This window comes from Gambusia affinis, linkage group LG21 (genome assembly GCF_019740435.1).
Source record: "Gambusia affinis linkage group LG21, SWU_Gaff_1.0, whole genome shotgun sequence".
Lineage (NCBI taxonomy): Eukaryota > Metazoa > Chordata > Actinopteri > Cyprinodontiformes > Poeciliidae > Gambusia > Gambusia affinis.
Window position 1 is genome coordinate 20,374,778 of NC_057888.1, and position 27,739 is coordinate 20,402,516.

A 27,739-nucleotide genomic window follows, 5' to 3' on the forward strand; every position below is an offset into this window, starting at 1 on the left:
GGTGACAGCAGTGTGTTCGAATGTGTGTAAGCACGGAGAGGTGTGTGTTCAAGGTCTCAAGTGTCAAATAGCCCCCAACCCCCTCGACTACCACGCCCTCAGGCAGCCAGGACTGTATTAGCCATTCAGACGTAGCGCGGTGCTAAACCTTTACCTGACCTTTCCCTTGACGGTGACATTTGGACTCCACTGAATAGGTCAAACAGCACTAAAGAGTCGCAGCACAAAATAGAAGAGTGGGGGGGAGGAAGAGGAAATTCCAAGAAGTTAAACTGAGCAGACATCAGGAAGTTGATAAATTGGATCGGTCAGAAAACTGCAATCTGTGCACCCTCCCATCAAGGAGAATGCCTCTCTGAGAAATATTGAACTCACTGATGGGCTGGTTGTCATTTAGTCCTTTGTGCAACAGGAAAGAAGCAGGATATGACGACAGGTCCATCCCATCTGATGGCACAGAAACAGAAATGAACAAAAACAAATGGACTGCCCCCAGGTTGGGTAGGATGTCGTCTGAGAAGCGGAAGGAGATAATTCACAAGACTAAAAAAAAAAAAAAAGGGAGAATTAGAAAACAAAACAGGAAACAAACAAGATTTAGAAGGCAACGGATCACAAAATAATTTCCTCAGTTTGAAGTGAAATGTAGGCAGAGGTAAAACCAGACACCATAGAAATGGGATGTGTCTTTCTTTATATTTCAAAAGGTAAACTCAATATTGACGTAATTAGAAAATATTTGATGTCTACCCAAATACCACAGTTTAAAGCCAGGGAATGGAAAGGTTCTATTAATATCCAGAGGTGAGAGGAAGTTTGTTCTGTTTTGCTGTGTAGACACTTAAAATGCCTTGCAGATCAAACAAACTCTATTCTAAATGCAGTTCTCAAATGATAGCTTCATTTATCAGGAATAAAACAGCTATTGAGACTAACCTGATCCAATGTAAACCAGGCTCCAGACCTGAAATGCTGAGCCCGATTAAAGGTGGACTTGCAGAATCAAGAATCACTTGAATTCTAGAATTGTGCTGCAGAGCAGAAACATCTCTTCCATCAACTCTAACAGACAAGAGTTGTATCCCCTACTCCAGCGTTTCTCTGCCCGACTTTCTAACCAAACAGCCAGACAGAGATTTAAAGAGGAGCGGCGAAAGCAAAAGCAGATAGATTAGCAGAGCTGGTCAACAACTGATGTCTTCCAGAATGTGTTACTGTGGAATATCATCTCTGTTGCCATGATCTTGAGCTGTTGGCATGTCATGACACTCATTAGACTGTCTTCCACCAACAGTGTCTTTGGTAAGAGGCTTCTTCGGATTTTTGCAAGACCGACCGCTACCGGATATCCTTCCTGCTCACAGCATCACCATCCACAAGGAGTCTTTGAAGAATTTTGGATGATATGAGTTACAACAACATTCAATATCACTTTGAGAAGAATAAAGGAAAGAAATTCAAGCACAGATGAGAAACAGTCACTGGCATCCATCAGCTCCGAAAGGATGGCTTTGGACTCTAGTGAACTACAGAGAGAACTGTCAGAGTGGCTGAAGTTACGATAAGCTCAAGAGCATTTTTCTTTTTTTTTTTTAAATGAGTTCTCTCTCTTACACATACACTCTGAGGTGGATTTTGCTCTAACTCCAACAGGAACTCTAAGAAATCACCTACACTCCCAGTCCCACCTTAAAGATTTCTCGATGTAATGGAAGAACGTTAATGGCTCCCACGGAAGGAAGGGAGGAAGAAAGGAAGGAAGCTGCCAAACTGCTAATTTTAGGCACTCTGCGTCTCAGATGAAACGCTGGAAAAGGCAGAGGGGAGGCATGGGGAGGCGGGAAACTTATCCGTCTTTCACTTTCTCGACTCTGAGCATCATGTCTTTCTAACCATCATTACACCCTTCATCCGGAATGAGGGAGTCTCACAGCTCTTTGATTGTCTGCACTTTCTCCCTCTCTTCCTGTTCCCAGCCCTCTCTCTCCTTCCAGCTTTCTCCCTCTCCGTTTTCCCCCCTCAGCTCTTTCATTCTCACCTCCCTCCACGTCTGAAGGTACCTGGGTAAATAAACAGTGTTGTGTGGGATGCTAATTAGAGCAGGTTCAGGGACGTGACGAGCCCTGAGACGGATAAACAGCAAAGGTGGGGAGGAGAAGAGATGAGATAAGAGGGGGTGGAGGTGAGGGGAACGTTGCCCCAAGGGGGCAAGGCAACACAGACGCACACAAAGCAACTGAGCGGTGAAGGACAGGCAAGAGTGGTCCTGGTCTCACCCTAAACCTCAGAACACAGGTAGCACCGTACTGTTACCAAACACTGAGCAGTGAGAAAACGTTCTTAATGACGCCGGCTCTGTCAAGATCAAACGATTATGCAGATGAATCCAACAGTTCTTTGCTTGTTAAGGTGAAGCATGGGCATCTAAAAGCAGGTCAATGCAAACCAGCTTGTTCCCAATGATCAGGAAATGACCTCTAACAGTTGAATTGGGTGTTGGATAAGCAAATGAGACAGCGGAAAGATGGGAACAAACAAGCCTGCTCACACTTGCTGGTAACTTTGACAACACGTTGCAAGACAAATATTGAAAGACAGCTTAAGGAGCGAATGTGTTGCTTGGTTCTCTAAATGGGTCTTGAAATCGGGGGGGGTGTTTTCAAGACACAAAAAAAACGTGGTTTTCATTTTTAAAATCCTTTTGGTATTTTGTCGGATGTGAATGGAAAAGTTCAATCTATTCTACCATGAGTGCTGCCTATGAAGCCCACTGCTCAAATGAGCAGATGTATAACAAAACTTTCAGCTAACAGGACAAGGACAACATTGAGTTCAAGAAAAGAAGACAAGGGTTTAAAAGTATTTCAGGGTGTATTCACACTAGCCCCGTTTAATCTGCTTTAATGAAACTCCAATTTGTTCCTCTAGAAAGTCCAGTTTGTTTGGGGAGGTGTGAATGCATAACCGAACTCTGATGGGGACCAAAAAAAGCAAGCTCTGGTCGGCCTATAAATCAAAGTCTTAGTTCGGTGTAAGTGAACTCTGGTGCGGTACAAATGCATATGTGAATACAAGTGGATCAGAAACCACTCCAAAAGTAGGAAGCAGATTAAAACGCAGGGGATTCTGGGTAAATGTTACCAAACCCCAACACAAGTATAGGCTTAGCAGGAGAAATGCCGTGTGGTTTTTTGCAGAAGATGAAAACTGAAATCCTACAACCTCTAAAATTTGACACTACTCCATTTTTGTTTACATTTTGTGAAGAAGGCTGTTGCTCTCAGTGTCTTCTTCAGAGGTTGCGTGTTTCCTTCGCGTGAGTTCTTGGTGCAGCGCCATCACAGTCAAGGAGGGCAACAGATTGCTCAAAAGATTTGGTTCATTTGACAAAGCGGAATGTGAAAGCGAGACACACCAGCTGGACCTGGAAGAAATGTTCCAGTTTTGATCAGCATCAGTAACAATGTTGTTAACTTTGAACAAATCAAATAGCCTCAAGTTTTTGGCCAACTTTCCTCATTCTTTGCTAAATTCTATAATCAAGCATCGTGCTTTGTCGTTTTTGGTGAGTCATTTAAACAATAGTGAATAGAATAATAATAATCTGGAACAATAGAAGCCAGCCGTGAATAAGACCGACCACTGAAGCTGTTATTAAATTAAACACGACATGAACATTGCTTAATATGACAGAAACGGTTAGCTTCCATTTTCAAAAAGAAAAAAAGAATAACGCTAGTTCCTTAACCAGGAGACAATGGGAACAGATCGAGCAAACAATCTGAATTGTTGCGCAGAGGTCTTCATGATTAAAAGGCATCACAGATTAAGGCCAGATTGGGCATGGCAGGGTTAGGAGAAATTTTACTATTACAAGCACTTGCATAAGCTTTAATCTCATGTTAAGTCTGATGAAAACACTGACAGAGAGACAAGGGAGCAGCAGGTAGGATGGATCAGTCCATATCCAAGGCTGAGGAGAAAAAGGAAACTGGGATTGCTGGATAGACGAGCTATTTTTATAATGAGGTCAATGTGAGCTGTGGGACTTTATTCTCTTGGGGAACACACAGAAGCTGTGGCGAAGGATGGCTCCTGCTGAGAGGGGCTGCCTCTGTCCACAGCAGGAAGATGGCAGAGACAGAACGGGAAGGACTTTTTCCAAGATGATGATCAGAAGGTTCTCTTAATTTCTACTGGGAATAAAATCTTATGCATTGATTTTACACAATGGCACATCTAGATCATGTGGTCATTGACATGATATGTTTCAGTCTTACAGGAAAACATAGAAGATTCATACAAACAGTGTAAGTAAGATGAACAACTCGCATTTACCAGACGAAAGACTCTTCCTTCCTCAGCTGCTGCCCCGGTAGTGGTCCTGTCCCCCACTCACCACACTCCCCCTGGTAACACACAAAACAACATTAGCAACAGTTGTTAAATATAATAGCAATAATAATAATAATAATAATCATAATAATAAAAAATAGCACCAGAGTGAAGCCCTGAAACTCTATTGTAAAAGTTTTAAACTAAAATGAAATTTTCACCCGAGTTTCTCATGTAGCACAGTGGGCAGAAACACAGTAGTGAAGTACAGTAGATATATTTCCAATGTATTTCTTATTTAGCTAAAACACGCTAATCAAAACAATTACTGTTCGCTTTCGTTTTTAATCAAATTGCTATGTACCGCTAAAGAAACTAGCTGAGGTTAATTATTAGAAGGGTGAGTATAAGTTCTGGGTTATCCTTGGAAGGCCACATTAAAAGGTTGATCATGTCAAAGTGACGGAACAAATGCAGTCCATTTATCTATGGTCTGGAAAGGCAATCTTTGGTTTCTCTGTGAAATTGTCCCATTTTTTTGGTTTTGCTCAACAAAACCTTTTCAAACTTTTGGTTCTTTTTCATAGGTTTGTATTTGATTATGTTTTGTGGACACAAGAATTAGAGGTTACTGATTAGTTACATTTATAGAACAGACTGGAGTTAGAGGGTTAAATGCATGTTTGAAAATATGATTCTAACCTATATTTGTGATATTTTTGGTTGTACTTTGATGGGCTAAACTCCAGTTATTTTATCCATGTAGCATGTATGCATCATGTCACTTTATTTATGAATGTGGACATTTTTTTTTTTCAATTTGTAACAAAAATATCTTAAAGATATGTTCATGACCTGAACATATCTTTAAGATATGACCTGTGAACATGATGAACAAATCCCAAAATCAGCATATTGAAAGGGAAAACTATTTTCCAATTGTAATTTGTGTTATTTAGATGGAGTGGGGACCATCTGAAGGGTTTGCACTGCCCCTTCTACTGACCCAACCACAAAACGATTCCCATTATTCTGCTTTTGTTTGTTTGGCTACATTGCTTGTAGTAGTAAATGTATTTAGCGATCTGTGATTTTTCATCAATAAACTTCCTGTACATGAACAGAATAATTGATGGTGTTCTATTTATGCAGTCACAGAAAACAAGAGTGTGCAGGGTTTGAATTTGCTTCTTTCATGTCTCGTCCTCACTAGGTTCTAAAATGAATCTAACCTCAGGTAAACAAAACCACAAACCACAAACTCCTTCAAGTAATAACTTATTAAACAAATATATATTTAAAGAGGTAAAACCCTTGAATTTTAAAGGTGTTCTTCCATTTTTCACGACTGAAGTCCTGACTGCTTTAGAGCCTCATATAGTAGGACAAAAAAAGATTATAGCCACTATCGTATAGGCATTAAGCTATCCCATACATTTCAGGAAGCATTTTCAGATATCACCGATATCTGAGGCTTAGCATTGGCAGACACCGATCTGATGCAAAAAAAAAACAAACAAACAAAAAAACTCCTGGATTAACTTAAAATGTTTCTTTTTTAATAAATAAATAAAAAAAAACACAGACAAAAATGTAATGAATTACAAATTAACTTGACAACTCTGCACCAGTACAGCACACTTAAATACACCAATAGCTTTACAAGTTTGCTCAAACATGGAAAAACAACAACTTTAACCTGTTCAGTCAGTGCAGTGAGGAATAGAAAGAGAATGGAAAATAAATGATACAGAAACTGAAACTGACAAAAACAACCGTTTGACTACCTCGGTAAAACGTTGAAAAATAAACTGCAATAAACCTCCATTCAAATCACCGATATCCGATTTAGAATGTTTTTCAATATTGGGACCGATACAGGTGTAAATATCGGTGCATCTCTAGCTCTAATCTGACCTGGGCTCTTTGAAGGCATGGTGTGTTGACCCTGAGAATACAGCAGACAGCAGCTCTGTGGTTTTACAGACTAGCTCAGCTCTGCGTGGCCCGTTTTGAGAACGCAAACACTCAGAGATGCACAGAACAAACTCTCCGTTGCAGCCCCTTACTCGCTCTAAATGCCTGTCGCCTTGGCCCTCCATTAAGCTGAGTGAGAGCTCGTTTAGCCAACAGCGTCTCTGCAGTCGGGGACGCATGCTGCCCACTCAGTCACATTCAGCCGTATTAAATAAATAAGGAGCGCTCTTCTGTGTAAATTATTCATTTAACACGCCTTATCCTCTTCCAACAACCTTGTTAGAGCAACTCAGGAGTGGAGGAGGAAGAGGGGGGGAGCGGAGACGAAGAGGCAGACACCCCGGCTCATGCGCGACTCAGCAGAACCTGTGGTGCATCCCTAAGCCCTCTTGGCGTTCAGTTGTTTGTGTTTGTGTGTGTGTGTGTGTGTGTGTGGGGGTGTGCATGCGTGGGCGTGGGCGTGCGTGGAGAGGGGGCTAATTCGCCCTGACACCTCCTTTGTTTCTGGCGGAAAAGAGCTGCGTACACACGGCTGTGTATTTGTTCACATGCACACACTCTCACATGCACGCAAAAACTGTACAAACCTAAAGAGAAAGAGCACAGGAAAGGAATTTTTGAGTGCATATTCATAGAACAATCATTCTAGTTGTCTGGATGAATTATTGAGAAATAGAAGCTCAGGCCATGTGATGCACGACTGTGACGGGGTGGGTTTTTTTTTTTTTTTTTTTTAGATCCACAAATTCAAATGAGAAAACACAGCAAGTCATCCGCTTTAAACATGCTGATAATAACGAGGCATGATGGGAACAAATGGGGGAAGAAAAAAAAAAAAAACGCTCAACTCCTGCTTAACTTAACAAATATTAGCCTCCTAGTTAAATGCAGAACACGGCACAGCAGTTCATGCCAGATCCGTCTCATGGCATGGCTAAAAAGAAAAAGGATGCATTTTTACCCATACTTAAGGAGTACAAAAAGTCTTACTCCAGTATAATTAGCATAGTGCGCATTCACACATCCCACCTAAACTCCCCTCACAGAAAGCTTAACTTCTAATAAACCATGAAGCTGAAAAAAATAGACTTCAAAGTAGAATAAGCCTGCTTGCATATGCCAGCATTAAAAAGTAAAGATAATCTTTCATACTTTAACTTTGAGGCCGTACAGTTTTACCGTGAACCCCAAACTAATCCCAACTGTTGACTTCAGGAGGAAGAACAGAGGTGACCCCAGAAAGAGTCCGACTGCAGGGGACCAGCGGTGAACAGGTTGTTATGTCAACCCTAACAGGATTCATTACCAGTTTCTACTGCCTCAATTGGAGTTAACAGGCTTTGGCCCAAGCAGAGGCCAGCCAGGCCCTGAGTGCTACAACAGGATCGGTGTGTGTTTGAGGGCACGCATGTGCTTAAGGGTTAGTCAGCAGACACTTTCTACAAAAAAAAAAGAAAAGAAAAGAAAAATCACACACCAACAAATACTGTAGGTTACAGGGTTGCTGGTACTCAACTCACAATGACATTTGCTGCTTATTTTGTATTTTGGTGATTGTAATAATATATGCGAGAGCTAATCAGTAGCTGTAATTTAATAACAATATGCATACAAGTGTACACAAGGGTGTAAGAAAACGGATGGATTGATGCGCAAGTCTTTGCCGATAAGCCACCAATGAGGAAGAAACACAGTTTTGCAATTGCTGTGTTGCCATTGAATAAGAAATGCAACTAAAATTACACGTGAATAAGTTTGTTCATGCGATAAGGTAAGAAAAAACACGTCGCATCATCATTCTGACCATCTGGGTTTAAGCATACCAGAATTGTGACACACCCCGCGCCCTCCCTCTAAAAACTCACCAAGTGCTACTAATGTTGTCTGTTGCACCTATGAAGCATCCTTCCATGTCTGGAGACCTTCAGCGAGTCTTTTGACTGACTTTTGGATGCTCTGGTAATCGTCTGTAACACATCCCTCGGCTCTTGTTGCCCTCACACAGGGATTTTGACGTTGGTTCCAGACCTGCCAGTAAATCACATTGTTTACATACCCATCTCCGGTCGACCAATCTACAAATTTATACCCAAATCTGACTAGAGCTCCTAGGTGTGTGACTTTTCCGTTAGTCAGTGTGTAGGAAGTTGATTTTGTCAACTCTTAGACTCTTTTGTTTGATGAAGTATTAGTGTTACCTAAAACTATCCTACTGAGTGTCGCTGTAGGTTTTGAAGGTGTCCCCTTCACTCCCACTAGTCCCCCCCTCCCCTTCGCAGTTAGTCACAACCTAGAAATGTTGGTGATTACACATGATTAAGGCTTTCCACTTCAAACAGACCTGATGTTGACACAAGGTCTGACATGGCGGTGTAAAGAACAGTCAGAGGTCTGACAGTCCGGTTATGGATTTGAGTGTTTGTCTTGCTGAAAGAACAAATATCAATGTAGGTTTTAAAGACATTCAAAATCTCATTACGTAAATATTTTCTTGTACAAACTGAGCAAAATTAATTGATAAATACAGCTCATTATCTGTTGTTTGAACTGTATTTAAAAGCTTTGCTAGCATAGCTAGACTCTATAATTAATACAGTTTTTAACTCTTCTTTTCATACATTTTTGTTTTTTTGAACAAGTGTCCACCAATCTTAAGTCCCATTTGAGGTTTACGGACTTCAACCTCACCGTTTTAAGTCAGTTCTGCAGTGCAGGTGGTGCCAAGTCTTTGACATTACCTTATAAACAGGCTGATTTTCCATATTTCTTTTATTTCTTGGCAGCCTATGAGGGACTAAAGTATGAGGTGTTCCACAGTTGCAGCAATGCAGCCCAAATTAGCCTGGACCACATGAAAAGCTCTCGTCTCTATTCCAGGCCAGGGCAGGAAAATTACAGCCCTGCTCGCTCTACTCTAGCATTAAACCTCAATTAGTGCACAAGCACACAAATGATGTCATCATTGAGGGACCCAAAGGCCCTGGAAATTCAGGGTGCTTTTTCTACAGAAGAAACTGAAAGTTGAGCACTCTTAGAACCTTTAGGTTCTTTCTCTATGCAGTCGGACCAAGGCAGGAGAAACCTGAAGCCCAGTTTGGCTGTTTACCTGGAATTTTAATCCAGACTGGACGGGTGGTTTTTTTCCCCCCTAAGAGATGAGAGGTCAGTGAGGAAGGACAAGAAAAACTTTGGTGTGACCTCTGGTGACCTTGCAGGAGACAGAGGAGGGGGGAGGACAAGGAGCAGGAGGGTGACAGACCCAGATGGAGACCTTTTGCTGCCCTAACCTGACCTCTGCCAGCCACCTTTGTCACAAGGAGGAATAATATAGAGGAAATTTCACTTGTTGAAGTGAAAACTAAACAAGACTGGAAGTATTGCACAATCCTTTCTAAGCTTTTGCTATTAATAGCAGTTTTATCATTTATAAAATAGGAAGGTCCCTGTGGGGAGTCATCTCCGAACTCAACAAGTCAACCAAGATAGCTTCCTTTGACACCGCATCAGAATAATGTGATAATTTTACTAAAAAGCAGAGTGAGGTAGAAAGAAATTGGTTAACTTTGACTGAAGTTTGATTTCTGTTCAATTCCATTGAGATTCACCCCTAAAATGCAATGAAAAAACAGCAACTTGTGTATCTCAGACTGTTCAAGGTTCTGACCTGGCCAAGAACCACAAAGCTACACACCTACACTAAAGTGTATACATTCCAACAGAGCAGCAGGGCTTCTCCACCATTATGTTAGAAAAACATCCAAGGTCCAGAAGAACTAGAAATGAGCAAATTCTTATTAAATGCGTTTACATCATATGAGCAAAGAAAATTATGCTTTATGCCAACTATTGCTTCACTGTGACTACAAGCTGCTCTAACCTTAAAATTTCAGAAGAACTCTTCACTTAAGCTTGGACAACATGATTACTTTCCAGTCTAGATCTACAAAATGTCTTCCTTTACAAACACAAGTAAATTTAAGTTAAAGTGAGTTCTCTAAAGTCAAGGCCCAAAACCTAATTTTAATCCTTTTTTTTTATATAATGAATTCTCAGGATTTTAAGTTTCACTGAGTAAACATTTTCAGGCATACATGAAACAGAATCTAAACATGAAGCTACTATGTTAAAAATAAACATTTCAATATGAAGAAAACGACCCCAATATAGTGGGATTAATGGGATATTTTTGCTTTAAATAAGCTACTGGTCAGTAGTACAAAGTAGCACACCTTTCATAAATACAGTTAAGAAGAGCAAAATTCAAGAGGTTTTTGCCAGAACTGACAACAGGACTGAAAATCTGAACGTGTAATTTCATTCGTTTTGTTGAGCTGTCGAGAGTTTATTGCCTCGGAAAGCTGTTTTAAGAAAACCAAAAGAAATGATTGCAAGAAGCAACTAAGATGAAACCTGTGTTCTTATGAAATGAATTCTTGCTAGATTTGTCTAAGACAGTTGGACAGGCACAACCTGGATGATTTTGTAGTTGAAGCTACGCCCTTGGCTACAGGGTCACTGTTCAAGTTGTACAAGGAGAGGAAGGACTTCAATGCAGCTCAGCATGGGAACGCTCGCAGGCCCCACCTTGTACTTTTTCTTCTCTTTGCAACAGAGACGGCTGTTCCCCACACAGAGTGAATAATAGATTGCCGCTTCCAGCAACTTCCCACTAGTTGTTCAAGAGAGCCGCCTGAGGAGCATAGGTCCTTCTCAGTCTACCTTTACCTGGAGAGATAGATCGCTCTTGCATCTTCAAAGCGAAGTCAATCACGCCATGGGTTGTTAGTACCACCCAGTGGGTTTACAAAACGGCGCCTCCGCTCAACACAGGTGAAGAGAAAAAAGGGAATGGGGCCCAGATTTCTCAGAAAGTGGAACAGATTTTTTTTTTTTCAAGAGCCGAGCTCCAACAAAAACTTTGAGCAGGGGTGGAGGCGGTGACGGGGGTGGTTGAGATCAAAAGCCTGTGAGTTCCTGGCGAGCGGACCCAATCAGCCGAGAGGGCCAAGGAGAGGAGGAAGAGACGAGCACTTCCCTTTTAAATTGATCCCACTGAGACCCTCAAGGTTCCCCTCGCAGGACTCGCAGAAAAGCGATAAAGATCTAACCCCATGGATCTGATGAGGTGTCGGGGAGGGGAGACGGAGGAGAAGAAAGATAAATCTGAGGGAAGAGAAGGAGAAAGGAAAGGAACGGTGGGGGGGAGAACAGAAAGGTGGGCTTGTTCTCTGAGGGTACATCCAGGCGGCCGATGTGTGCCAGCAGAGAGTCAGACTCGCACAAGAAGGAACGGCGTGCTCCGCCATCAAAGCTATATTACGCATCCGATGAGGTCCTTGTCCAATCAAATGCAAGTGGATCTTTATATCCGAACCAGGTCTTGGCTGCTGAAACATGGGATCATTTCAAACTGGCCAGAGATCTGACTCTGGATTAGGCTGGTGTTCTTATCCACATCAAGCTGGGGGGCCTCAAGGGAACAAATGCTATCAGGGCAACCAGAGACCCCTCATCTTGGCAACGCACAGTAAACTTGCCTGGTTGCCAGAACAAAGGGGAAAAAAAAGGTGGTGTGATAAAAATACATGCATTTCATTTCTCTATTATTATCCAGAAGCAGAGATACATGTTGGAGATTACTTCCTGCAGACAGGGGAAACTAAATCTGCACATTAAAAAGAGGATTCAGAAGATTAAGTTTAGTTTTTGACTATAAAATGTGACATTAGCTCAAGGCATCTCATCTTCAAAGACATAGCTGTAATAGTTTGTTAATCACTGAATATATATCCACTTCTGATATGAAATAGTGAAAAAAAAATCTAAATTTGTTACAGTATTATTACCTTTTTCTACTAGTACCTACTCAACCTGACTCAACTTCTCTAATGTAATGGAGAACACGTAGTACCAGCCCGCATTTAGCACCTACTTCAAGCATGGCGAGTTGGGCTGAAAAGTTGACGCCATAAGATTGTTGTTCACTGGACGTCTAGGGGCGGAGTCACCGGTTAACTCACGGGAGCGACTATGTTGATGGCTCCTTTCATGTACCAGTAAACACCAAAACAATGTCGTGAGAAGCTTTAAATGCTGTTAAGGACCACAAGGTCCTTGATGACCCAGTCTACCTGAGTGGTTCAACCAAACACCATACTGTTACTAACTTCCATGATGTAGGATGGTGAGTGTTTGGAGACTTCAAGCATCCATCTGGTGAGGCTTTTTTGAACAGACAAGGCAACCAATGGAATAGCATTAAGAAAAACTATAAGATTGGATAGGGACTCTATGAATTTTTCTAATTATTTGCTTAGTTGGCTTGGTCGGAGTATCCCTAAAACTAGGAATGCAAGTCATCGACTAACTGTTTGCATCCCTACCCAAAACTCTGGCTGTTGTAGTGTTTCCAGTCTGGTGTGGCTTGTACATGGGCTTTAAATTTTCTTCACGATTTTACTGCCACAAGAATTTCTTAAGCAGTGCAATTTTACAGTTATACAGCGATCGATGCTTACATTTAATCATGCCTTTTAAATGTTTGGTATCATTTATTGATGCTGTTATGCAACCAACAGTGGATATAAGGAAGACTGTAGATGTTAGCTTCTGCTGCAATGCTAAGACTTTTTCCAGTGACTGTGCTAATGTATATTTGCCATTTAAGCTATTAAAATTGGTAGTCATAAGCGCTTTTAGAGTGTCTCAAGTATTAGATGAGAAATTTAGCAGCTGTGGTACATAAGCCCTGCAAAAACTGGAGGTTCACTGTATATGATTGGCAAGCAATGATTTAATGCATAGCAGATGAAATGTTATACTCGCCACAATATTGTATCCAACAGACCTTTATATATGATACTCTATTGAAGACTGAGATTAACATATTGTGATGCTCTAACCTTAATGAAAACATGGGATAAATGAAATGAAAATCAATATTTCATTGTAATGTTTCAGTAATGTGTGCACACATGTATTTGATTCCCCAACAAGCACTTCCAGCACAAGCTGGATGACTCAGAAACAGAAGGAAACCTCTCAGGTGTATTAAAAATGGCCACACTTCAACAAAGGCTGATGTGGCTCGATTTAAGATTACTCAGCAAATGACGATAATATTCAGACGTTCTCTCTTGGGAGGTAATCATAGCGACGCTTCGAGATACACACAGATGAGTAAGTCACGGAGGTCTTACCTCTACATATTAAAGCATCAACAGCTGGGAAATCAGGGATTGTTTGTGGTTAAACGTTAACAACATCCTAAAGTTTGAAGGAGGGTTCAGCCATGTAGAGATGACCTGAGCATTTCACAGTAAAAGAGAGCACCAAAACTAGGGTACTGCAACTGGTGATGTAGTCGGAAGACTTCCGAAGTTCACTGCACCACCTTCTGCTTTATGACTTTCTAAGCAGCTATTAACACTTCTACCTTCAGATGTGGTTGCACGCAGTTGATCTTGTTCATCCCAGGCATGCTGAGCTTGTTAGCAAGTGCTACAGCATGAGGCAGGTGGGAGGCGAAATCAGGCCAACCCGCTACGGCGAAAAACAGCCGACGTTCACTGAAAGTGACACACTAGAAAATAGTAAAAGTAGCCGAATCACCAGGTTTGTCCAGCAGCTTCCTGATCTGAGCGACTGATCACAAGCGAATTTGATGATCAACACTGCATTTCCGAGCCGTGTCTCTGCAGCACACTACACCTAACCAACTGTGATGGATCGCCTAAACTGAGCATGAATCACTTAGAGCCTCATAAATAAGCAAATCTCTACTAATATTATTAAACTAGCCCCGAGGTTCGACGATAACCCCTCATCCACACGCGCCACTTTCCCTCCCTTTGACAAATGCCTTGAAATTGAGCAACAATCCAGCGTCAGAATTTGACAGGTTTTATAGCCACCTCTCCAGACAGATCCATTTATTTAATTAGCAGAATAAGAACTGGCAGGAGAAGCGAAACCGGCGTTAGCTGCCATAGGTAACCTTTCTGGAGGGACGCAGCGTAGCGAATTGATTGCTGAGAGAGCAGACTCATCATGAGGGCTAATTTTGAGAAGCAGAACAAAGTGTTGCGCAGGCAAAAAGAAAAAAAAAAAAAAGCAACCTCTATTTATAACAGAACGAAACAGGAGAAAGGGATTAGGCTGTCAGTGGAATGAAGAGCAGAGAGAAAGAATCAATTTCAGGGTTTAAAAAGCTGACAAACACAGTTCACTTTTTCTTTCTCCTCTTTCCTCTCTGGCTCAGAGTTCACCTTGCGACGGAGCAGCCCGCTGCTTTTAAGACACAAATGGGAGATTTTCACTGAACTCCCTTGAGTCAGCTACTTTATAATCTGCTTAAACCCACACATGGCGGTTGAATCACTTGTTGATATTTCTCCCAGGTTCAGAGAATAACCTGAACGTTCGTCCCAAGATCTAACACATAACTTATGTCAAACCAGATGTTTTGGATTTGGTTTTACAGCTTAAGTGGCTGCAAGAATTAAACTGTGAAGGGGAAACAGATAATCCCAGCTAGCTTGAATTTACAACCACAATGAGTGTCTTTGGCTCTTTGCCACCAAATGTGATGAAGCTCAATGGAGAATATGTTCATGAGCTTGAATTTGAGCTGAAATCATCACCAATAGTTTGGAGAATGAAGCTAGCTATACTCAGATTTTGTAGCATATCTTTTCCTCTAGGGGATTTTTATCCTAATATTTCCAAGTTCAAAGCAACTGGTGGAATCCAGGCTATAAATGTACCATCCATCAGTGTTAGCATCAGCGCTATCATAGTGCGACATCATCACTGCTGGTGCGTCATGAGCATCTCTCCCACAGAGCCTTTGGGGAACCAACTGAGGAAGGAAGCTTGTGAAGTGGGCACAAACCAACCTGTTCACCCCTCAACCCTCTCACATCTTAGGACAGGAACCACAGAGGAAGCGGAGTAAGTTGAATCGAACCGGAATGGATGCAGCGGGTGGTTGGAAGGACTCAAGAGGGTGGAGGCGCTGGTGCTTTCCGTACGCCGAGGAGCTAAGCTGGCTGTGGGAGGGTTTTATTAGTCATAAGAGAGGCTTCTGCCTTGCAATGTCACTCAAAGAAGACGCTGCCAAGACGTTTTACATTAGCAGTACAAAATATTCCGTTAATACAACGAGGTACACAGAAATGGTGGACGCTTCAGTCCAATCCGCTTAGAGGATATCTGGGAATATATGAGGAGGAAGCGTAATGTGCTAATTTGTCTTGTCTGCGGCGCGCTCTGACAGCCCCATTGATGCCGACGGCCCCGTAACACGAGGTTAGTGGGCGTTTGGCCTCCCCTCCAGTCGTTTGTGAGCTGCAGAGGCTGGAAATGATTAGGCCTGGGAGGGCAATTAGCATGATCATCGCTGGGCTAAATATAGTCCGCGTGGGTCCCGGCTCTGCTCCAGGGTCACATCCACAATCCAGCCTTCTACACAGATACAGCAGCGCAACCTGGGTCCCCGCCTGCTTTACGAGAGCCGTGGACCCTGCGCTGACTCAGCCTGGAGAACATAACTCAGCCGTCGATCAGATGTCAGAGATGGGGAGGTACGTGAGCCGGTAGGAGAAGTGTTCGCCAGGAAGACGGAGACGCTAGGATTTTTCACAACCCAACCTTCAGCTCAAATCACAAGAAAACACAATCCTAAGTGAACCATGGTTGGGAAAGTATGCTTTCCCACAGTCTTACAACAACTAAATGGAATGCAACGAAGAAATACTTTCCCATCGTACGGGTCCGTGCTCCTCCGGTACCCTTTTCTCCCAACCCCTCCCCCCAGTGTGAGTAAAGAGGGGAAAAAAATGAAGATTTTATCCTTAAAAACGGCGATTCGCCCACTCGTTCACCTGGGACGGGACTTGGATGGAGGAGGCGAGCTGAAAGGTTATAGGAGCCTGGGAATGTTTAACATCAAGAAAGCAATCAGAATGTTGCTGGCGCTCTGGGAATTACACAGGAAACATGGAGAGTAACCCCTTCCAGAATGAGAGGGGAACAAAGAGGAAGTGACTTGGCTAATGTGATGACATTGTACTGTAACCTAAAAGGCAGCGTTTAAGATGGAATTTTTACGCTGCTAATTTCAGATGGTTACAAAAGAAAAACTTCTCTTCGACAAGACGTGAAAGTCTATAAAAAGCCAACAGTTCAAGTGTGATAGTGGGAACAAGTCAGTGAACACTAACCTGATCTGGACCTTTTCGTTGACTTGATGCGTCTTTTTATACTAAATATCTCAAAAAAGAAAATTATGTCATCGTTCATCGCAACTTTTTCTTTTTACTGATTGGCTCAGTAGATGTTCTACCTGAGGAATCCAGCTCAATGGGAGAAATCCCAGACAGAGAACTTTGAAGGAAGATGGGAATTGAGCAGTACAACAGCAACGCCAATCGAAACGTGATTTGATTGACATTGGCATCCTTGGACAAAGCACAGCTGATATCACACAAAACTTCACCAAAAGATGAGATTAGCATTGGAAAGTGTAGATGAATTACTCTTCTGTAAAAGGCCTGTCCCTCCAATGCCTCACCAAGTCTCCAGTGTCTCCTCTGATGGCTGATGATGAGTGCTAGTGCAGTGTTGGGTTATCTACATATCTCATGTTTACATTAGTGCCATGAGTTTTAATGACTGAACAAATATATACACGTGTAATTATAGTTGCATTTCTTATTTAATGGAAACACCGCAATTCACTATGACTTTAGCAGAATACAAAGTTTTGTGCTCATTTGTAATGGAGAAACAGCTTGTAATGCTGCCCTGCTCTTTATCACAGATATCCTGCGTGAACTCATAGCACACATCACTTTAAGTAAAGGATGTGAATGCTTTAATTTGCCTCTCTCATGAATAGGGGTTGGGGGTATTTTTCCTTTGCCTATTTGAAAGCACTGTGTCCTCCTCTAAGCAAAGATTTGAATCTTAATTGCTTCCTTAATTAGTTGAAGATGTCCTGCCCTAGCAGAAATCCCTCTGTTCTGCTGAGGGGGCTCTACACAAACTCTTACATCCTTACCTCGATTTCTAAAAGCACCAGTTCCTTACCTGTGGCGCAGATTTTAAAGTCTATCTCTGCCGACTTGAAAAGACTTTTGAAGGTAGGATCTATTCTCTCTCTCTCTCTCCACCTTCCCACATCAAATGTCAACAAATCCCAAAGAACTCCGGCCTCCTAATTCTCCTGACTGGGTAAAACAAAAGCAAATCTCTTCCTACACCTTCTGTCCCCCCCCCACTCTCTTCCACTACGGAGTTTATAGTTTATATCACACGGACACATTCCACAGATTTATGTTTATCGTTTTCCAATGAAAGAAGGACAGCCGGTGCAACATCCTGTACGCTCCACTCACCGTGTAATAAATATGGCTCCCTCGCTTCGGGTGCCTCAACTTGGGAGAATCGATGGGGGCATTTAGCTAATCACAGAGGAAAGCCACAGCAGAAGGAATGAGAAGGGATTGTCATAAGCAGTAGGCGTTGAGCGAGCCTGCCGGACAATGATGCTTTCTTTTTGCTCACAAGGCCTTGTCCAACGCCCCAACGCAAGTTACACCGCCCATCAAAGTGGATTGAGCTTTTGCTCTCGCTCCGTTGTGATTACATGCCACCTACGGCGGTTGGTATCTTCAACAGGCAGCGTAAATCTTGAGGAATAGTAGGCGTTTTGGCAAGCACGCTGGCTCGAGAACAGCAGGCTGAGAAAAAAAAAAAGAGAGAAGAAAAGGAAAGAGAAGGAAAGGTACGGTCCAGCTGAAGCAGCTGCTTGCCATTACTCTACACCAACCCACCCCCCCAGAGCGAGCAGGAAATAGGCAATCATTTAGTACTGACAGGTACATGCTGAACTATTGCAATCTGTACACTGAAACCAACCAAATAATGGATTACAATTGTGTAGTACCAGTCTTATATCTCTCAAGAACCTGTGCCAAGGTTTCATACCGGTCAGAGTGAGAAAGTTTTTTCTTGATCTCTGTAAATGTGTAGATAGAACCACGGACTGATAACATTAAGTGGACATAAAGAAACAACTTCCTCAAAAGTTGCAAGAGACTTTTCAGGTCATGAGAAGCAATAGCCTAGAGATTTCTTGAGGACGGCAGAAGGCTTAGGGGATCAAACTGGATCTGAGGTGTGCAGACTGCATCATGCAGCACCAGGTCCCTCAGAAAAAGGTTCCTTCTCTTTCAGTTCATCCTTTCATTCCATGTTCTTTAGAACTCGGGGTCAATAGGAAGGTCCTGACGTGGAATGGGAGATTCAAGTCAACTAAACAATTAAGTGACGGATTCACCCTGATAGGTAGTCAAAACTATGATCTGAAAATGGCTTTAGTGTGCAAAAAAGGACAGTGGATAGACAGATGGATGATTGAATGTATTCTACAAAAGAGATGGCAACTTGAGTCTAGACCGACTACTGTCACACAATAATCTCAATTTTAATCTCATTTAATCAAAAATGAAAGAAAGCCGGTATGTGAGCAACAGACTGCAGCAGTAATGAATGTTTTACTGGAAAACAGAAAAATGCTAGAAAGTATTAAAAGAAAATTTTCAAATCTCCATGTGGTGAAATAGGTCTAAACAAAACATACAGAAATAGGTCTAAACAAAACATACAATAACCTACAGTGTATTGTTAGAGGTGGCCTTGAAGTCGCATATTTGACTTCTAGGCCAAATATGACACCAGTTAAGGTATAACACCTTAACTGGTGATAAGGTGTTACTGGATGTGTTTCCATTCAACTGACATGCAAACTTTGAGCTAAGTTTGAACTAAAATGTCACAGAAACATGCAAATTAGCCGTGTCTCCATCTACTAGTTTGGAGTGAATCAGTCAGACAACACAAGCTGATGTTACATTTGGCTGTACTATAAAACAGGAAGTAGAGGTTGCAAACTAGCATGGCCTGCACATCTAGGAAAAATGAAGAGAGGCTTTCAGGAAACAGCCAAGTTGTAATTGTTCTATCATGTCAGCTAGGATTGGCAAAGTTACATCTATCCAAGAAGACGGAGCAAAAACAGCTGATCAGTCTTGTGACGTAAACGTTCGCTGCGTTAGAACTTATGCGGCAAATGTGCTTGCATCTCTCCTGTAGCACGTTAGCTCTTTTAAAAAGAAACGAAAAATACCTCGAGCGAACGTCAAAACCTTTATGCAAAACTGAGGAAGTTATTTGAAGTTTTGCCGTTTTAATCAGCCACTTATAATGTGATACTTTAAAAACAACATTGATGGAAACGCGGTTATTACCTTGAACTCTAACTTGCCTCTAAAAGAGTTTGAACTTGTAAAAGCAAAAACCATTCTGGTGTGGAAAGCATTTCTGTTCTCCACAGCAGTACAGAGTTGCACACCATGTGTATCATGTTATGGTAGAAACGGTCAGAAAAGGCACCAGTCGATTGTTTCCACAACTCACAAAACATAGAGGATCAACCGCCACAGATGTTGCACATGACACCTCTATAAACTCAAATGTTCAAACCCCGGCATGTTGTTTGGTAACAATAATGGATAAATATTTTTAAAGCCATGCCTAACATAACTGAAAAACTATCAATTCACGATTCAATAACTAATATTTATCAAGATGCGAATCCGCTTTCAGCATCAATTCACAACAAACTTTTTTCTGAGTTTTCACTACATAGTTATCACAGAACGCAGTCAAGTTCAGTTTATTATTCAAACTTTTAAGAAAAAACCCCCCACCAGAAATCCTTTTGGAATATTCCGTTTTTTAAATCTGAGCATCAGTAGAAGAGTTCCTTCCAGACCTGCATTTGGGCCAAATTAAATCCCGTCCCTTACGTACAGGAGTAAACAAGCTGTCAGCTCTGTTGTTCTGTCAGTGCCAGGCCCATGGGCCCTTGGGCTGCGGAGCCGGCTGTCCCTCCACAACAGCTCTGCTCTCTAGCCCCAACTGTCCAATTACTGTAAAATGAACCATAAGATGAGCCACATACAAGCAGCTGGCCAACATCGAAGCCCCCTCCTTCCATTCGAACGGGTTAGCCTAGCCTGAACAGGTCTTGCTACCTCTCCTCAGACGGGACGGCTGGACGTCCGACGGGAATAAATAAGCGGCGCTGACAGCAGAGAGCAGGAGTTATGCCTCCACTAGAGAGCACAACAGGTTTAGGAAGAAATGGATGCTGTTGTTTCTCTGTCTAATTTATGGTGATCAGGAAAGTTTATCACAGGATTCAAAACTCCCCCTTTCAACGAAGCCGTTTCTCTCAATGTGCTGTAATAAAGTGATGCATCCCGACTGGGGACAGCGGGGGTGGGAGGAATTTCTGCAGAGTCATACTCCACTTCGGTGACATGCTGAGCATGATGGGCGTTGGGTGTGACAGGACAGGAGGGCCTCGCATCACTCAATTTTATAGAAACAGGGCAGAGGGAGGTTAACACGCTGTTTAAGTCGTCAACGAACCCACATTACATAACCGTAAAACGATGGGGCCCACAAATCAGCGGTATAGGCAGGGAGCAGGCCTTGTTGTGCGCCTCGCAACCATGCCAACTGTCTTGGCGTCTCGTTTTTTGTTTTTTTGGGGGGGGAGAGTTGGTACAAGGAGAAACAGCAAGACTTTGTAACTGCAGCATCTTCTTAAGTCTGGCCTTTTAAACGCTCCGAATGCCGCAATTCACCTTAACCCCAGCAAAAATTGAAAACGCAGCCCTAAAGTGCCTCTGCAGATTATTTTCCAGGGAGCCTGTGCCACGGCTGGAGGGGCTCCACTGACCAGGGGCGTCTGTGGTTGGGCTCAGCCAGTCTGCAGGTTCTGGAGAGGCGAGCTAACAGGCTCCGCTCCGCCTGACATGGAGCGCCCTCGCCGGGGGAACGACTGAGTAATGGCAGGGTAATCTGATCCAGGGCTGGGAGAGAGTGGGAGCAACCCTGACGCCTAAATCATAGCTGTGGGATAGGAGGGAGAGGTACGGGGGGGTGAGGGCGGGGGGCAAATGTGTCTGGAAGAGAGAAGATGCATGGGGAGATGAGAGTCTGAGGAGACGGTGGGCAGAGCAGCAGAGATGAACTGAGTAGGGTGTGGGGGGTTGTTGAGACTGTATGTTGGAGAGGTAGCTAAATGACGTGAGGAGGGGGTGAAAGTGAACACCTCTCTGCTGTTCTTGGTGCGTGTGCCGCCGCGTGCGAGAATGGGGTGGGCGGAGCCTCGGGGGAGTGACAAAGCGTGGGGTTTGGGTTTCGAATTCACGAGCTCCACTCAGAGAAACACACAGAGCCCCAAAATGACTTCCAGTTCCCCTGGTGTCAGCTAATTGACAAAACTAGCAAACAGTCGTCTATATGAGGAACAAAAGCATTTAACATGAATTATACAATCACAAACTTTATGACGTCTAGAGCAAAGGCTGTACTTTACCTTTCATGTATACAATAACTCCACTGGATTGCTGTTCTATCTTTTAGGTTTTTTAAAAACCCAAAAAACACACTAAGGGAAACATTGCCTCATGAAGTTTAGATTTATCGACATTATTAGCTCACTATTAACTGTTAATGAATGCTTTTTTTTAAGATATTAAAAGACCCTGCCAAAAAAAGAAAAAAAGAATCAAGTTCCACTAACTGCTACTGTGATCGTGTACTTGAAAGTTCCTCTTCAAAAAAAATAAACCACAGAAAGCCCCTGAATGCAACATCCTATAGTCAGAGCAGGTCACTTCTTCATGACTGAAAGAGAACGCAACTTCCATTTTTAAAGGGTTTAATCGCTCAGCTGGTGCTTTACGAGGAAGACTGTGAGTTCCCCGAAACTGACGGGCGAAACCACAGCAGAAACTGTTGTTAGGCACTTCGAGGTTCCTGCTCAAGAGCACTGAGGCAGTCTTTTCTTTCTGCCGCATTGTAAAGCAAATCTTATAGCTTCCAACATGCAGTCTCATCGTGCCTCCTATGTTCCAGCCACACGACGACATTATAAATCTCATGCTAATGCTTTGCAAGAGGTGGAAGACGGCCAGGGACGGCGCTAATGCTCAGCAGCCCAACATAATAACACCTCCGCTGCCCGGAGCCTCCAAGTCCTGTAAAAGTCCGTCGTTAGGCTTCACATGTAACTTTCATTAACTTTTCATAGAGACGAACGCAGTAAGACCCAACAATTTAGCAGAGAAAGAACTGTTCAGCCGACTATTACCGAACCACATCCTCCCCTTTTCCATCCACAATATGTTCCACATTTATTATTGAAGCTGGAGATGCACTTTCCTTGTTCCTCACTCTGCTCCTCTTGAATTCTTTGGGCAGCACTTCACATAAATTCATCTAAAGCTTTAAAAAAAAAAAAAATAGGGCTAAATTGGTTTTTCAACTTTCATTTTGTTGGAGCGCTTTAGGTTTTCATCCAGAAATTTCCTTAATTTAGCCGCCATGCAAGTGTTTTTAGGAAAACAATCGCATGATAGTTGCCTGGTGATGTGCCTGTGTGGTAGAAATTGATGGCATTATGTTGAAATCTGTGATGCATTCATTTTATGCACAGAACACAACTGAGGGACGGGAAATGAGGCTTTGGTTTAGCATTTATACTCAGTTCCCATGAATCAATACTTTGCAAAACCACCTTTCATTACAATAAAGGCTAAATGTCTTTTGGATGCCTCTTTTAAAGGGGCAGTAATAAGTGTTTTCCGGGCACATAGTGGCATTTTATAGCAAACTTGAGTAACTGTTAACTTCAAATCCTATAAAAATGCTATATATTAAACATGACTTAAAAGACATTTTCCTTCCTAATTTAACGCCTTGAAATTGGAAAATTTGTGTCTTTAAAACCTAATGCCCTTTCTGAAACTCCGCCTTCAGGAAGTCATCACAACATGGTTCCACTTTTAACCATTTAACAACATCCTGAACCACCAATTTCATTGATAAGTAGCTTGTATATTGACCTCAAACTGAAAAGGGGAAGGAAGCATTCAGTGCGATGCTCCTACAGCCTGGAATCGGCTCCAGTCTGAACTCAAGATGTCAGAACTGACTTTGCTGGATTTATTTGGAGCGGTTCTTAAAAACAGGCAACGAGATTCTATTAAACAGTGCCACTGCTTCTGAATTGTTTCACACTTGTGCATATGTATTAAGATGTTTTATTTTGTGACCAGGTTGCTGTGTATTGCAGACCTCTGCCCAGGTCCCTCTTGAAAATGAGATCTAGATCTCAATGAGGTTTACCTGGTTAAATAAAGCAAATAAATAAATAAAGCTAATGCACAGTTACACCAGGTGTTTGCTGATTGCCGCTTCAGTTGACTTCTCACGCCATTGGAAAGCTCTGAATTTTATTCCGTGGAGTCAAGTTAAAGGGAACTGGGTACATTTGATCACCATGTTTTCCAGATTTTTCATCTATAAAACCATATATTATTATTCTTCCTCATATTTACAGGAATGACCTACCGTGTGCTGGTCTATCATATAAAATCTCAGTACAACATATTTGAGACTTTAGTTGCAATAAAAGCTTAAGGAGCATGAATACTTTCGCATGGCTCTCCACAATGAGAGTACGCCAAAGTTTAGATCAAGATATAGATCAGGAAACGAAATTATCAAATTCACAGTCCAAGCTGACGGCCAAATCATGCAGAACGACCGGCTTAAAGTTTGGCTGCTATTACATCCAGTTTGTGGATTTCAATTAGGTTGAAGATTTTGTCAAAAAGCTCGTCTGACATCAAAGGGTTTTGTTTTTTTTCCCCCCCCTTTCTTTTCTGCAACGAGTGGCGCCGGGGTCCAAGAACCCAGTGGGTCTGTGTGTGTTATGGTAAGACGATCTCGGTTATGACTGAGCGGAAATGTTAGACAAGCATCTCAGTTTCCTGCGCCGGCTCCCTGCCCCTCCGCATCCAGCCACATGTGAAACCGCACCAGAGCCTCTCAGCGGCTGAAGCTAAACGCTCCAGTCACGCTGACATGTGTTTACACTGGATGCTGGCCCTGCATGTCAGACCCTCGCTCATAATACGCAGACAAATCCTATCTCGCCACGCAATTCTCCTTTATTGTGATCGCCAGCTTGCGATGAACCTCTAAAGCGCGAGACGTTTCCCACAGTGGGCTGTGTGATAAGGCGTGGTGTCGAAGATCTGTTTGATGTGTGGAAACAGGAGGGAGGTTAAGGGAAGGTGTTTCTCACACTGACTCATCTATAAGCTTGAGAGCTGTTCTTAGTCAGCAAATAACAAATCTGGAGAAAAAAAACCAACAAAAAACTGTGTGGGCCCAACAAAGAGTTGTTCTGTCACAAAAAAAAAGCAAAAGTGACGCAAGGGAATTTATGCACCTAGAATATGTGAATTTTACATTTATGCTGTTTTTTTGTTTGGTTTTGAAAAACATGTCCTTTCTCGTCATTCCAGGAATACCATTTAGACAAGTTCCATGTTGTTGATCACATCCAGAAATTGCGGCAATGCGCACAAAGCTGGAGGGCAAAAAGACAATTCTTTTACTGGCCATGGTAGAACAATTTAGTTACAAAATGTCTAACTGTACCTAAACATACAGAATCTCATGTCACATCTACCAGTTTGTCAAAGTCTATCAAGCATAACTGACCTACATTATATATATATATATATATATATATATATATATATATATATATATATATATATATATATATATATATATATATATATATATATATATAGATAGATTTCTGACCGGTTCCATGTGATACCTGTGGACCTTGTTATCTAGTTGTCGTAGTGTTGACAATTAGTAGCAAAGCACAACATTTACCTTAACATTTGCCTTTAAGATTTACCTTAAAGATTTAGAGCGTTATATTGACAATTTGCCAGCTAACACCAATGGTAGTGATTATCCAACAGAAAGCTGGAGGGGAGGATCTTGCGTGCATGACGTCAAGTTGCAATGTTTCGACAGAAAACACGTCTTGACAAAAAGGACTGCATAAGACGGAATGGCTATTGAATGATTGACTTTATTAAATCAAGACCGATTGCAGTGTTAAAGTAGCCAGGCCACGTTGATGTCATAGCAACCTGTGTTTGTGTGACCTTCAGCCATTTGGATTATTTGTGTTAGTGCATGTGGGCAGGCGTATGTGTAGAAATAATTGTGTTTGTGTTGAGTGGGTGTATGTGAGAGTTTGAGCTGGAGCCCACCCCTCTGGGACGTGGCTGAAAGCTCCCACACAATCAACGCCACGCGGGGGGGGGGGGGGCAGCCAACTTTCCCGCCAGGCCAAACTAACTGTGATTTTAAAGCAATGAAAGGATCCAAAGCATTGAGGAACGTGTCAGAAGTTCCAGGAACACCTCAAAGGCCAGGTCCATGCATAATGAGTCTGTCCAAAGACTGTATCCCTGCTGTTAGAGTTAGTTGGACCCAAGTGTTCCACTCAGAGGCATACTGCACTGACTACAGCAGTAAAGAGGTGATGTTTTGTCAGATGGTGTTGTGGTGTAAAGCAAGTTCTATCAAAGCCGGCTGTGCCTACAGTCAGGGAAGTCACAAAACTCTGAGCTGCCCTCATCTGTAGCTGAACCCGGAAGACCCAGATGGACAGACAGAATTCCCTCCAGACAAGCTTTGTGGTGAGACGGACAGGCAAACGGACAGAGAACACCGAACCTTCATGCGCACTCCTGAGGTATTGGCATGCTAAAGAGCTGAGTCTTGCTCTAAGACATGGACAAAGAACAAGTTGTTCTTCATGAATATGAGGTGCAACACTTGGAAAGAAAATCCTACCCACTAACTTTAAGATTTTATTACAAAAATATTGTAACTACTTTATTCCCGGTTTATTGGAGCAGATTAGATTATTGCTGGTAAATTTGTTTGACCACTCAATGATGGAAAGTTTTAAGACCAGAATTGATCAAGAATTAACTCTTTAGTAGGGATGCTCCGATCAGGTATTTTGTAGCCGATTCCCATCACCGATCACTGCCAATCACCTGGATTGGCCGTCAATTTTTCACTTTAGGTATAAACGCTACTATGTGAATTGGCAAATTGGAAAAAGGATCAGGCAATAAATGAACCTAATTGAGATGTAAAATAAGGAAAATACTTGCAGGCACAATACAGCAGCTATTCAATCAAAAGGACAACTGAAAAACCTTAAAATCTGTGAAACACCCCTATTTCTTTGAATTAAATTATCTTTCGGGTTATTTTGTTGAGCTTCCTGGCCATCATACTCATCCAGATGAGTGTTGTTAGTTGCACACTGCTTGACCTGCTGTCTGATCGCACCGGCATCTTTTTTTCCCTTTATAGTTCCTCACCACATTGCTAAGGATTTGTTGCCGCGTGCTTGGGCAGTGTGAAGGAAAGAGGAGAGAAGCTGCACAGGCAGGCTGCAAAGTGAGACGCTGGTGATCGGCGCTCACTAATCGTACACTTTTTCACAGAAATCGGTCAATTGTGATCGGTGGCAAATCGATCGGCACGCCTCTACTCTTTAATCATTTTTACACCTATGCTGCTGCTCTGATCCGATTATGCAATATTTATCTTAGACTTCACATTCATTCTTCACCATTTTTCTGTCATGTGTCCATTGTTGAAACCAAAAACACAGCTTTACAAACTGAGTAGACATATTGTTAAACACAATCCGACGGTACAACTACACTATTCTATAGTTTTTCGAACAAACAGTTTTTATTCAATTTGTGTGAAAATCTGCATCCATAAAACAATCCAAACTAGAGGTGCACCAATTGCAGGTTTCTGGCTGATCTCCAATTACTAATCTATTAAAAATCCTGACCTGCCGATTCTGATATTGGCCAATATCAATTTGTTTGTCTGAAATGTTGCTAAATATAGCAAGAAAGTTGACAAGTTGCCAAAGGTGGGGGTGGCTATTGTTAACTACAAACATGTAGAAATGATCTGGTGGGCCAGTCTGGTAGACAAACCTCTCTCACAGCAGAGCAGAAGAAGATAGCAGTTGATTTAAATACTCTTGCTGAGGTAGCTAAAATCGGTTGATAAGATCGGCTTCAAAAACAAAACAAAAAAACAAAAAACTTTTTTTTTTTTTTTTTTTACAAAAGTTGCATAATGCAGCTTTCATTTTGGCAATTGGCTGATATTTACCTATGTCAGCAAAAGTCTGAAAAAGATCAGCCACTGTCCCGTTTTGTATGTCACATTTGTCTGTAAGTAGTTAACAAGCAAATGTTAAGTGATTTGCCGATACACTCTGGTATCGGCAAATCGGTATGGGCCAAAATCAGATTCAGGTCAGGCCTTTTGAAGATCGCTGATTTGGTCAGAAAACTGCCTATCGGTGCACCCTTATTTAAAAACAATGAAACTGGAGGAAGTTTTAGCTGTCACA

The 27,739-nt window shown here is 42.2% G+C and overlaps 1 protein-coding gene across 4 annotated transcripts in view; it reads right to left on the reverse strand.

Annotated features, from left to right (window-relative positions):
- The window catches only part of znf438 (zinc finger protein 438), a 40,688-nt gene that overhangs the window by 11,939 nt on the left and 1,010 nt on the right, over positions 1-27,739 (reverse strand). The window contains exons 2-4 of one of the 4 annotated variants that reach the window (XM_044104429.1): positions 8,178-8,340; positions 4,339-4,409; positions 376-447 (exon numbers count right to left, since the gene is read on the reverse strand). In XM_044104429.1, coding sequence (XP_043960364.1) covers positions 376-393 — 18 coding nt within the window. In that variant the 5' untranslated portion in view covers positions 394-447; positions 4,339-4,409; positions 8,178-8,340. The remainder of the gene's footprint in view (positions 1-375; positions 448-4,338; positions 4,410-8,177; positions 8,341-27,739) is intronic. The other 3 variants (XM_044104430.1, XM_044104431.1, XM_044104432.1) reach the window with 3 other exon arrangements.